Source organism: Pseudochaenichthys georgianus, chromosome 14 (assembly GCF_902827115.2).
Source record: "Pseudochaenichthys georgianus chromosome 14, fPseGeo1.2, whole genome shotgun sequence".
NCBI classification, from domain to species: domain Eukaryota; kingdom Metazoa; phylum Chordata; class Actinopteri; order Perciformes; family Channichthyidae; genus Pseudochaenichthys; species Pseudochaenichthys georgianus.
In genome coordinates this window covers 299,385-313,203 of record NC_047516.1, presented here as the reverse complement: position 1 = coordinate 313,203, position 13,819 = coordinate 299,385, and the positions used below count along the sequence as shown (strand labels likewise).

The 13,819-nt window shown below is 40.0% G+C and overlaps 1 protein-coding gene across 2 annotated transcripts in view; it reads right to left on the bottom strand.

Annotated features, from left to right (window-relative positions):
• slco2b1 (solute carrier organic anion transporter family, member 2B1) overlaps positions 1-13,283 on the bottom strand; it is a 37,732-nt gene extending 24,449 nt beyond the window's left edge. For both annotated transcript variants that reach the window (XM_034098745.1, XM_034098747.1), the window contains exons 1-7: positions 13,233-13,283; positions 9,225-9,346; positions 8,375-8,512; positions 6,919-7,081; positions 5,903-6,127; positions 4,041-4,139; positions 1,048-1,178 (exon numbers count right to left, since the gene is read on the bottom strand). In XM_034098745.1, coding sequence (XP_033954636.1) covers positions 1,048-1,178; positions 4,041-4,139; positions 5,903-6,127; positions 6,919-7,081; positions 8,375-8,512; positions 9,225-9,311 — 843 coding nt within the window. In that variant the 5' untranslated portion in view covers positions 9,312-9,346; positions 13,233-13,283. The remainder of the gene's footprint in view (positions 1-1,047; positions 1,179-4,040; positions 4,140-5,902; positions 6,128-6,918; positions 7,082-8,374; positions 8,513-9,224; positions 9,347-13,232) is intronic.
• Positions 13,284-13,819: the final 536 nt, after the last annotated feature.

Sequence of the window (13,819 nt, the reverse complement as noted above, 5' to 3'; positions counted from 1 at the left end):
TTGATAGAACATGAGCTGACATTTAATTTAGTTCTGGGGACGGAGCCAGAGACATTCCTGTGGCAGCTTGTTCAGATGAGCCCTTTTTATATTCTGCATCCTGTTTATCCTGATTGTCTTTGATTACACTTTATTATTCTGACACTTATTCTTTGTTTTTATAAAACGAAATTAAATAACCTTTTGTTGTCTATCTGAGTTGGGAACATCCTGAGTGTCCTCCTCCAACATGAGAGCAGCATGCTAACAAGGGTACCAGCTGCAGCTGTGAGCATGACAGGATGTGAGATGACCCAGAAGAGCATCAGGACTGTTTGAGGCAGGTGATAGCTCTGTGATGAACATGATGACTCAGCCTCTATGGAGAGAGACATCAAGCATGCTCATTTCTGACGTGGAGCTGATCTGAAGTAAACATTGATACTGCTTTCTATTCCTCCATCTTGTGACTGTGTGACTCCCTCTCTTGATATCAGCATGTGAAGGACACTGCTCAGGAACTACTCTCTGTATGTGATGACTCCTTCCTTCTGGAGAGGATCACAGATACATGGATCCTGAGGCTGAAGCTCGAGCCGGGGAACAGGGAGAGTTCACATTTTGAAGTATTCAGGAAAAGTCAGAATGTTGAGATTTTTGAGAAAGTCCGAATATTTAGAAAAATACCAACAAATTATCTTTTTTGTTTCGACTACTTCCATTCTTGAGAGGATAACCAATGCATGGCTAATCTGAAGTAAACATTGAATACTGCTTTCTACTCCTCCATCTTGTGACTGTGTGACTCCCTCTCTTGGATATCAGCATGTGAAGGACACTGCTTAGGAACACCAAAATAACAAGAAGGTGAACATCAGCCTTCTTTACTTTAACAAGCACTTCGAGATTTGTCTTGGCAGATGAGAAGCGCTATATAAATTAAATATATTATTATTATTATTATTATTACTGCTCAGGAACTAGTCTCTGTATGTGATGACTCCTTCCATGTGAAGGACACTGCTCAGGAACTAGTCTCTGTATGTGATGACTCCTTCCCTGTCTCACCTCTTTGGGGATGCTTCGGGGGAAGAAGAGGTACGGCAGCGCGGCGAGGAAGAGGAGGCCGGACGCCACGAGGAAGCCGAGCCACCAGGCGCCGACCCAGCGAAGATCCTTGTGGTCCAACTGGATCTGGTCTGGATAACAAAAAGACTCAGTTTGAAACACAAACTGAACTGTTGCTATGACAACACACCCTGGAGGAGATTCCCTTTTCACGCTCATTACTCATGTTTCACATTTCATGCATAAAGTCAACTTATGATGTTGTTTCTTACAATATGATAACAACATATATTAGCCCTATGTGCCCAAAGACTACATGTATTACCAGATCTCATCAGCTTCACATTTTGAATGATTTTGAAAAGGTGTTGTGCAAGAAGGAAATATAAAAGTGAAGTTGCAGATGACTCAGTGTTGTTGGACCTGTTGAGGAGGAGTGGCTGGGAGCACTTTGTGTACTTTGATGCTCAATGTCAAAACAATAAATATAACTCTGGACATCTCCAAGCGGTTGAGCAATCACAACATGGCCGGCCAGCTAACCAATCAGAGCACACTGGGCTCTGGTTTCAGACAGAGGGTGAAAAGAATATTTAAAGTAGAGACACTACATACTGATATACACCTGACCATCAGCAGGAGAGGACTCTTTAAAGTAGAGACACTACGTACTGATATACACCTGAACATCAGCAGGACAGGACTCTTTAAAGTAGAGACACTACATACTGATATACACCTGAACATCAGCTGGAGAGGACTCTTTAAAGTAGAGACACTACATACTGATATACACCTGAACATCAGCTGGAGAGGACTCTTTAAAGTAGAGACACTACGTACTGATATACACCTGAACATCAGCAGGAGAGGACTCTTTAAAGTAGAGACCCTACATACTGATATACACCTGAACATCAGCAGGAGAGGACTCTTTAAAGTAGAGACACGACATACTGATATACACCAGAACATCAGCAGGAGAGGACTCTTTAAAGTAGAGACACTACATACTGATATACACCTGAACATCAGCAGGAGAGGACTCTTTAAAGTAGAGACACCACATACTGATATACACCTGAACATCAGCAGGAGAGGACTCTTTAAAGTAGAGACACTACATACTGATATACACCTGAACATCAGCAGGAGAGGACTCTTTAAAGCAGAGACACTACATGCTGATATACACCTGAACATCAGCAGGAGAGGACTCTTTAAAGTAGAGACACTACATACTGATATACACCTGAACATCAGCAGGAGAGGACTCTTTAAAGTAGAGACACTACATACTGATATACACCTGAACATCAGCAGGAGAGGACTCTTTAAAGTAGAGACACTACATACTGATATACACCTGCACATCAGCAGGAGAGGACTCTTTAAAGTAGAGACACTACATACTGATATACACCTGAACATCAGCAGGAGAGGACTCTTTAAAGTAGAGACACTACATACTGATATACACCTGAACATCAGCAGGAGAGGACTCTTTAAAGTAGAGACACCACATACTGATATACACCTGAACATCAACAGGAGAGGACTCTTTAAAGTAGAGACACCACATACTGATATACACCTGAACATCAGCAGGAGAGGACTCTTTAAAGTAGAGACACTACATACTGATATACACCTGAACATCAGCAGAAGAGGACTCTTTAAAGTAGAGACACTACATCAGCAGGAGAGGACTCTTTAAACCTGAAGATCTTTTGTGAAACTGCTTTTGGCCTTAGAAATAGAAAGTACAACAGACTTTGAACTGTTCATTTGAACACTTCAACATAAATTGATGTTAGTGTTTAATAACGTGTCAAATGTATTTGTTACAGTTAACAGTATTTTTCAGTTCTTGCCAAGTTGGACTTCTTTGAAAAGTTCAACATGAGCCAATAAAACGACGTCACGTCAACAATACAGAACCGAGGCCAGCTGCCATACAAATAATCTCCAAACTCTTTATGGACTCACAGGCATGTTCACACACACATGTTTATACTTGTATACTTGCGAGGACCGTTACTACAGCATGCATTAAAAGGACATTTACTCTTTAAAAATCTTCACTACAATAACACTGAGGTAAGTTAATAAGGTCAATATTCATCATCTAAAAGCCATTTGCAGGAATAAAGACGAGGCATGTCCTCACTTTACAGGTCAAGATCCCGGTCCTCACAAAGCTGTATACACAAGCACACACGCACACAGTCAACAAAGAGTTTCAAATGTGAAAACATTTCCTGCACACACAATCACGTCCCGCTAAAAATACACGTTACACATGCATGCATACACGCACACCGGCCCAACACACACTGACTGGATATCTGTGCACACATGATTAGGAACAAGGTTTGTGTTTGAACAACGCACAAAAGAAACTGCAGCTCAGTCAATCAGAGAGGCGTGAAACCTCCGGAGCTCCGACTTCAACAAACTGTCACGTCCTGAAACTCATTCCGAAATACGAGCAGATGTGAAAGCAGGCCCAGACGCTGCGAAGTGCTGACTCCCTGAAACTCAAGTGGGGGTTTGTTCGGTCTCTTTAGAACACAACAACATTATTTTTTTTGGGAAGTTCTTCCTCATCCACTGCAAGTGTCTACGGACGTACGGTACCTGGACAGATTGTAATTCGTGATATACAGTAAGGCTCCCCATTAATTAGCTTGTTTTCATTCAACTACCGACTTCGTTAATCCTTGGCAAAGCGCCTGACGAGGTTTTAGGTCTTTTATGACAACAAGTTGTGTTCATAATTCTGACTTACAGAAAGACATGCAGGGTGTTCTCACAGCTACTGGACGTCACATTCAATCAGCATGCATGTGTTATTGTAGCTTGAACTCTATCAGAGATGTGTCTTCTTTAACTTCTCTCTGAGTTACTTCTGAATGAGTGATTTCCACATGCAGGAAGTCCTCCCCTCCGCCTGAAAGAACAGGAGTGATGAATGAACTGCGTCTCCTCACCTTCGGACAACTTGTCAAAGTCGACATAAAAGCGCAGCATCAAGGAGCCGCTGATGAAGCCGAACGCCGGGCCGATGGAGGTCACGGCGAGCAGGATGCCTGAAAACAGCCAACACGAAGTGCAGGATGTTCAGTTTCTCTGATTCAAATCCAACCATATGTTACATCTTGGGGGAAACCACTCATATTCTGCGTCTGATAAGAACTACACATTGTACACATTTCTCTCTCAGTTATTGACATTAACCCGTTTTTTAACGTTCCCATAACAATAATGTTATTAATTCAAACAAAACACAACAAAAATGCAGCAAAAATACTTGGTTAAGTTTTACAAACCTTTTGACTTGGATGCGTTATTCGTTAATTGACCACAAAGTAAAGTCAAAGAGTAAAAAAAGATGCAAAACGCCAAATACTAATAATCCCAGAAAGAACATATAAAGAAACTCCATGCAAAAAGAAGGGGAACAGAATAAGTGTACCTATATAATTTTCGTGCATAGTTGCTATTAACAGAGTCAGGGGCCAATTGTCTCCTGGCTTCATTGCTCTGGCCTCACGTTGGTTCGAGGAAACAATAAAAACGGGTTTGTTGAGGCGGAGGCTTCAGATGCCACAGGCTGGTGTTACTCTGCAGGGAGCTAACAGCTAACAGCTAACAGCTGCCTGTGAACAGAAACCGGCAGGAGCTCAGTTCTGCTGCTGTGGTCCAATGGCAGGCTCATCGAGGAAGACTTCCCCTCAGTCAGCCTTTCATCTCTAAATCACATCCAAACAATAAAGACAGCTCCAAGGGGTGAGTACGAGCAGAAAGCTGTAAGATAACACAGGCTGAGGGAGTGTGTGGGACAACCATGACCTACATTCCCCTCAATGCTGCTTTCACTGGAAACGTTTTAATATGTTTTTAATTCAAACTTAAAAAAGCAATAGTAGAGCGCAGACCTCCACTGAGGCTGTGGCCATAAATAAAACATAATGAGTGTTTACATACATTTCCCGATTATTTTAACAAACAAAAAGAATGCAAGCAGCCGCCGTGATTTGGATCAACTCCAAAGTAATCTGTGTTCTTCCCGAGCCTCACCCTTCCACCACATGTCCTGATCAGAGGGCCGGTAGTTCTTCTGAAACCATGCAAACACAAGTCCTAATACTACTCTAGTCCTGCATTCAAAAATATAACTCAAGTAAAAGTATTAAAGTATATTACAGTACCTAAAGTATCAAATAAATCAGTACGCAGAACTCAAAGGGTATTAGAGTTATAGAATATTATATTATGCTAAACTAGTAATGATGTAAAGGTAATTGAAGTAACTGAACAAATGGACGTCGAATGACCAAAAATAGCTGCAAAACGGATGAGAAATATGAACATTAGAAACGACTATGAAGATTAAAAGCCCAAACAAGATAGAAGGACGACGAAGAGACGCAAACATCCAAAGGAAGTCAGAATAGGACAACAATAAGATGCAAGACGACAACAACAAACAAGATGCAAAACAAGGGATAATATCGCTATGACAACACAACGACTGCAATAAGAAGGGAAACAAACAAAAAGACACAAAATGGACCAAAAAAACAACAAAGACCAAAAGCAATAAAAAAAACGTTGAAAAAAACCCACTAAACGATGAAAGCGGCGCCAAACATTTAAAGGAAGTCAAGACGATGATGCAAGACGAGCGATGATATCAGTGGACTCGAACAAAACGGCAACAATAAGAAGGAAAACAAACAAATCGACACAAAAACCAATAAAAAACGAAACCCCCCCCCCCCCCCCCACCAAAAAAGCGAACAAAAAGACCGAAAATTGACGATACTGAAGTGGAGCTTCCTGGACGTACCGAGGTACAGCGGGGAGTTCTTCCTGCTGGCGTGGTCGTCGATGTACGAGATGCCGAAGGGCTGGATGGGCACGGCTCCGATGCCCAGCAGCAGCTGCCCCATCAGGAGAAGAGGGTAGACCCCCTGCTGAGCCCCGCCCTGCTGCCCGCTGCAGCTCTGATTGGACGAGGAGGTGGAGACGGGGCTCTCTGATTGGCAGAGGCTGGAGCTGTTAACACCGGAAGCTGTGGGGAGAAGAGGGGAACATATTTAACTAATAGATGTCACCGTGAAACTTTCCCTCTTCATTACTGACATTAAGACAATCCTCTTTGATATTAGAAGTTTTCTGAAATGTGATGTTTAAATAAACAAATGAGACCTTATTTTATGACATATCTGCTCATTTGCATATTATTCGTCACAGGGATGTGAACATTGAATAAAGCAAGGTCCATCTTTTGTACTGGGACATTTCCTAAATATAATCTGATGAACACACATTTTATATTCTTCAAATAGACGATAACAGTTTGCATATACAGTACATACAGTGCAATAAGTAGTTACTAGAAAAAGGTAGTTGCAAGTTAATCATGTACTACTACTTTGATAGTAAAACTAAAAGTACTTATTATGAAAAATGTGCCTTTACATCTTCATGAATTTATATTATTTTATACACCACATGAAACTTAGTGATTCATTACATTCATCAAGTAAAGGTTAAGCTAACTTGTGAAAGTTATTATAATGCCAGCTATGTTTATTCATAAGAAGCAGGAAAAGGAAATACTGATGTAAAGCTAGAGTAAATGTACTTGGTAAACTAACAAGGAAATATGAAATCACAAAAGACTAAGATTTATACTGGATTTTGTTTGTTTTTAGTTACAGATTATCATTATTATTATTGATCTAAGAAAAAGCAAAAGAAATAAGAATAGATTTGACCGGACAATGAAGCTAAATGTGTGTGTGTGTGTGTGTGTGTATGTGTATGTGTATGTGAGTGAGTGTGTGTGTGTGTTCTCACAGTTAATGCTGTCTGTGTAATCGTATATCCCTCCCAGGAAGTGCGGCAGCGACATGATCAGCGAGGCGAGACACGCCAGCAGAGCGCCGCCGCCGATGCACCGCGGCCGGTGGACCTGACTCCCCAAGAAACTCACGAACACGATGAGGATCGTGTTCCCCACCTGCACACACAAACACACACACACACACACACACACACACACACACACACACACACACACACACACACACACACACACACACACACACACACACACACACACACACACACACACACACACACACACACACACACACACACACACACACACACACACACACACACACACACACACACACACACACACACACACACACACACACACACACACACACACACACACACACACACACACACACACACACACACATGCTGGTTTTGGGTGCATTGGGGACCACGTTTCGGATCATCCCATGCGGGGACTTCTCTTGAGAACTTTACGGGGAAAACTACTTTTTTTAAAACCTCGTAACCTCCCTATGAATCTCATCTTCAACCTCATTGAACACATACCATGAAAATTATCCCAAGATCTCACAAGTATGTTCTCCGGAAAGTCGACAACATTTGACAGACTATTCCTGTGTCTTAGTTTCCCCGTAAAGCAACGTGTGGAAACCTCCTGGCTGTCCTGAGCTGTTTTAAATGTGTTTTCTAAAAGAGAGACGGAAATGAAAGTGTGTCGAATAGGTTTCTAAGACCTCTCTGTGCTTGCCTTTGGCCCGACAGTTGATCAGGAATGTCATTTTTTCTTCACAACACATTATAATTACTCAGTGCGATTATCTGGAAAGACCAGCAGCTGTGTTGTAAACAAATAGAAACTGCAGAACTCCCATTCAGGTGTAATGAGACAACGAGAGACATTTAGTGGTTGCTTTATGTCTCTTTGTGTTTGCAGTCAGTTTGAGTCTCTTGGTATTTGTTTATTAGCCGAATGTACCTAAATAATCATACATGAGCTTTTTGCATCTTGTTGTAGTTGTTGTGGCTTATTGTGTATATCATACTTTATAAATGATGTCTTTATTGAACAAGGACCATGCATAAAATACATTCATCTCAAGAAGAGATGAGGTGATATATGCCCGATTTGAGCTAGCAGCTAATTTCCATCCGCGTCTCTTTCTGGTCACTTCAGTCTCTTTGTGGTTTTGCATCTTGTTTCAGATGTGTTGATGTTTGGGTTGTTTTGCATCTCCTTTTAGTATTTTGTGTCTTTTTTTGTGGTAGTTTTACGTTCTAATATCTGTTGTTTTGTGTCTCTTGTGGTTTCTCTCTGTCTTTGTCATGGTTTAAGTCTCTGTGGTTATTTTAGTCTCTTCCTGTTTGGTTTATCTTATCGCGACATGTTTGCATTGAAGGCCAATGGGGCCCTCTGTCATGTTGGGGCCCCTGTTTGTCCGTCACTGACCTCGTTGAAAGAAGCCAGGAGTCCCGACTTCTGGCTGTTGAAGCCGTAGCGTCTCTCGATGGTGGAGATGGAGCTCTTCATGTAGCCCGACACCAACAACTGAGCCAACTGCAGCAAACTGTGGCAAAACACGAAGAACTGCAGAGAAGAAGAAGAAGAAGGAGAATAAAAAGGAAAACACTGAAACATGGCCGTTGGTTTGGCTCAAACTCCTGATTTAAAATGAGTCCAGGTTTTGAGTGATTTACAACACGAAGAGTTCATCAGAGTTTCGTGACAAGTCGAGAGGAAATGTTTACATCTGAACAATACCAGGATGACCTTCAGGAAGGGAAGTTTCACCTCAGACAAGAAGGAAATCGCTGCCGAAAACAACACAACCTTGAACACCTACTCCTGCAGATTAATTTACACGTAGACAAAGATATTAACTCATATGTCTCCAAGAAAAGCATCTGTGTCCGCGGGGTCTTCATTATTGGGCAGCCTGATATCATGGAATGGCATATGAATAATACAAATATTTCTTGGCACCCAACAAAGGTTTGCAGATGTTGTGACAGGGCAAACAAGAGGTTATTGTGCGTATTTTCAAAGTCAGGTTACATAAAAACATGGATAGGTCCAAAAACCACTGATTGATTTGTTTCCCAAACATGTCTGTTTTATTAGTTTTATTGGTATTGTTTTGTCTTCTATGAAACCTTCTATGTTTTACCTACTTCATGGAGGATTTCTTTATGTTGCTTTTCAAAATATGTTCCGAATGGACTGAAAGCAATATTCAACACTTAAACCCAACGACATGTGCATTTTTTTGTCATCAAACGTAGATGTAAAGTAGACAAACCTTGACGCTGTAGAAGAGACTCCGGCGTCGGGCGGGGGGGCGAAACTCCGCGGGGTCAGGGTTCATTTTGAGGTCGTTGGCTCCCATGTTTTAATTTATATCACACAGACTGAAGCAAAAACCTGTAAAATACAACCACAGTTCGACAGAGGTAAAGCTTCAAAGTCCAGTGTCTGATAACACACTTTTATGTGCATGTGCTGCATGTCTGCACAAAGAGAGATTGATAGGCAGATAATGGAAGCTGCAGACTGAGCTTTGGATACAAGCCAACTAAATCACTGCATGTAGAAAGAGCGGGAGACGTTTAATGAGGGTTTGAAAAAAGAAGCAACCACGATAGGACACAGCTCGAACAAGTGATGGATGGCCCTTCAGGGTTTTCAGACTATTTGGCGATCTCTGAAGTTTCTTTTACAAATTGGCTGCTGGATAAAGAGTAAAGTCGCTATGTACAGTAGGGAGTTGTTTTTTTTGTCATTCAACCAATTGAATACTTTTGCGTCCCATTGGTTAAAAGAGTCTTCTGATGGAGCGCCTTGATATCCCAATGGTTGCAAACCAGAGTGGAACATAATGGTCCAATTTACAGAAAACTGAATGGTTAGACCTCGGAAAGCCCATTGTATTTTGTCGCGGATCTGAATTAAGGGGTGAATAATTTGTTTTAAAGTTCATCTATAATTCTTATTTACATTGCAAGTTAGGGCACTTTTGCTGCAAATAATTAGTAGCTGGCTGGGAGAATCAGACAAAGATAACAACATTTTGTTTTTAAACCAACACTGATTGTATAGAGGTCTATGAGAAAATGTTCCTACTTCTTTCTTTATTCCCTCAGATTGTAGAGAAGTCTATGAGAAAAGGTTCCTACTTCTCTCTCTCTTTATTACCTCAGATTGTAGAGAAGTCTATGAGAAAAGGTTCCTACTGCTTTTTTTATTACCTCAGATTGTAGAGAAGTCTATGAGAAAAGGTTCCTACTTCTATCTCTCTTTATTACCTCAGATTGTAGAGAAGTCTATGAGAAAATGTTCCTACTTCTCTCTTTATTCCCTCAGATTGTAGAGAAGTCTATGAGAAAATGTTCCTACTTCTCTCTTTATTCCCTCAGATTGTAGAGAAGTCTATGAGAAAATGTTCCTACTTCTTTCTTTATTCCCTCAGATTGTAGAGAAGTCTATGAGAAAAGGTTCCTACTTCTCTCTCTCTTTATTACCTCAGATTGTAGAGAAGTCTATGAGAAAAGGTTCCTACTGCTTTTTTTATTACCTCAGATTGTAGAGAAGTCTATGAGAAAAGGTTCCTACTTCTATCTCTCTTTATTACCTCAGATTGTAGAGAAGTCTATGAGAAAATGTTCCTACTTCTCTCTTTATTCCCTCAGATTGTAGAGAAGTCTATGAGAAAATGTTCCTACTTCTCTCTTTATTCCCTCAGATTGTAGAGAAGTCTATGAGAAAATGTTCCTACTTCTCTCTTTATTCCCTCAGATTGTAGAGAAGTCTATGAGAAAATGTTTCTACTTCTCTCTTTATTACCTCAGATTGTATAGAAGTCTATGAGAAAATGTTCCTACTTCTCTCTTTATTACCTCAGATTGTAGAGAAGTCTATGATAAAATGTTCCTACTTCTTTCTTTCTTACCTCAGATTGTATAGAAGTCTATGAGAAAATGTTCCTACTTCTCTCTTTATTACCTCAGATTGTAGAGAAGTCTATGATAAAATGTTCCTACTTCTTTCTTTCTTACCTCAGATTGTATAGAGGTCTATGAGAAAATGTTCCTACTTCTTTCTTTCTTACCTCAGATTGTAGAGAAGTCTATGATAAAATGTTCCTACTTCTTTCTTTCTTACCTCAGATTGTAGAGAAGTCTATGAGAAAATGTTCCTACTTCTTTCTTTCTTACCTCAGATTGTAGAGAAGTCTATGAGAAAATGTTCCTACTTCTTTCTTTCTTACCTCAGATTGTATAGAGGTCTATGAGAAAATGTTCCTACTTCTTTCTTTCTTACCTCAGATTGTAGAGAAGTCTATGATAAAATGTTCCTACTTCTTTCTTTCTTACCTCAGATTGTAGAGAAGTCTATGAGAAAATGTTCCTACTTCTTTCTTTCTTACCTCAGATTGTAGAGAAGTCGATGAGAAAATGTTCCTACTTCTTTCTTTATTACCTCAGATTGTATAGAGGTCTATGAGAAAATGTTCCTACTTCTTTCTTTATTACCTCAGATTGTATAGAAGTCTATGAGAAAATGATCCTACTTTTAGAATCTGTTATCTGATTGGCTGAGGCTACTCTCTTGCTGAGAGTTATATTTTGTACATTTTATGACAGAAATAACAGCGACACGGAAAGGGAATGAAAATAAGAAAAGACGGATATCAACCTCAGACGATCAGGAAGACACAGATCTCTAATCAGCAGAGGAATGTCAACAGAAGCAAAGACACTGGGTGGTAGTTTTTATCTCGTAACGGTCAAATAAAAACAAAACAATCTCAGACTCTAAGAAATGCTCTTTGTTTTTCTGTTAAGGGAAACAGGTGGATATGGTCCGGCAGTGGCTCAGTCAGTAGGGGACTGTGAGCCGTAGGGTTGCCGAACAGACCTACGTATGGAGTGTGGACTGCTACTTGGAGAGGTCCCAGTTCACCTCCTGCCCTGCCGTGGTGCCCTTGAGCAAGGCACAGGACATCTCCCCCTCCCCCCCCACACTTCTCCCCGGGCGCTGTACACAAGCTGCCCACTGCTGCTAGTACTAGACTCCTGGTACAAGGATGGGTTAAATGCAGAGGCCACATTTCACTGTGTGTGCTGTGTGCTGAAGAGGGTTCCATCCCATTCTATCTATATTCTCTGATATTTAAAGTGTGAATTTACAAGAGAAAAACTTAAATATCCGATAAGAATAAGGTAGTAAATACAAAAGAAAAAAATTCTCTACGTTTAAAATAAAGGAAAACACTTCTCTAAAATGTAAGTGGTACAAAAACGCAAATATTCCCTAGGTTTAAAAATAGTAAATATATGAGAATTTATTTTGATTATAAGTATTTCAGTTTTTCGCTGTCAGCATTATTTTACAGATGGAAACTTTGATGCTTTCCTTCTTGTCGGTCTCCAGAAGTATTTCAGTATTCGGCTGAGAGTCTGTGTGATGGAGGATGACTCCGCTGCCTCGTCATTATTTGGTGAAGCTGGTTTCCAAACCAGAGCGTGTCGATTACATTTAACTCCAAGTGGTTCACAATGAATCACTGAGGTGAGGTGGAGACGTTTTAATGAGTTTGCAAAGACATTGAAGATGCAAGAAAAAAAGCTGAAGCGTGATGAGTTTTGATTTTCACACCTAAAATAAGACATCAAAAAGTCGCCTTCAAACTTTATAAAGTACTTTCTACTGCAGAATCCGAGGTACAATTAGTATTCAGATATAGTTAGTGATACAGAAATACTCTGTCAAGTCAAACGAATGCATTCAAAAGCAGGACAAAACTAAATAATAATAATACACAAATACATACTGTATGAATAATAAATAGTATAAATGAAAGATAACTAATATAATAATTACAAACAAATGCATTCATATTTTGCGTCAAGTAAAAAAAGAGTATTTTTTCTAACTATATACTGCTGTTTAACCAAGGGATCAATACAGTTTTATAATAACTTATTATAATACTATATATATATTATTTTTGTATTATGTTTAGTGTTTTTTGTACCTTAAGATAGGATAAGATGGAACTTTGTTTATTTATCCCCCTGTGAGTCACAACATGTTTTAGATTAAAGCATTTTCCTGTGAATGTAGAGTAAAAGTATGAAGTAGCAGGAAATGGTAAAGGTACTTCACTACTGCAGTATCTGAGTACTTAGTTACTCTCTAACACTGATCAGAACTACACCACTGTCAGGATTTAAATACAAGTTTGAAGTTTTTATTTTAAAGTTTGCATTGATTTTAAAGTGTGTAAAGTTTGTAAATGAAAACTCACTGTGAGCTGCTTCTCCTCTCAGGTCCGACACTCCTCCACTGCTCCTCACACAGGGAGGAGGAGGAGGAGGGGGAGGAGCTAGTGTGAGCAGCAGGTGGAGCCAAATGTACACATCACTTTACAACTCATTCTACTATCAGTGAATTATAGTCGCCCCCTGCTGGTGATATGAGAGAATGCAGCCCTATAGGCAAGGCAAGTTCATTTATACAGCACCTTTCAACACAAGACAATTCAAAGTGCTTTAGAAAAATGAAAGACATTAAGAAAATGGCATTTAAAATCAGTCATTAAAAAGCAAAGATAACAAAACAAACATTAAAAGACAAAATACATGAATAAAAGTTACAGTGCAGTTTAAGATGTGAATAGTTCAATTAAAAGTAGCGACAAAAATAAAAGTCTTCAGCCTGGATTTAAAAGTAGTCAGAGTTGCAGCGGACCTGCAGGTTTCTGGGAGTTAGTTCCAGATGTTTGGAGCATCATAATTGAACTTCTCCAGGTTTAGTTCTGGTTCTGGGGACAGAGAGCAGACCTGAAGACCTGAGAGTTCTGGTTCTGGGGACAGAGAACAGACCTGAAGACCT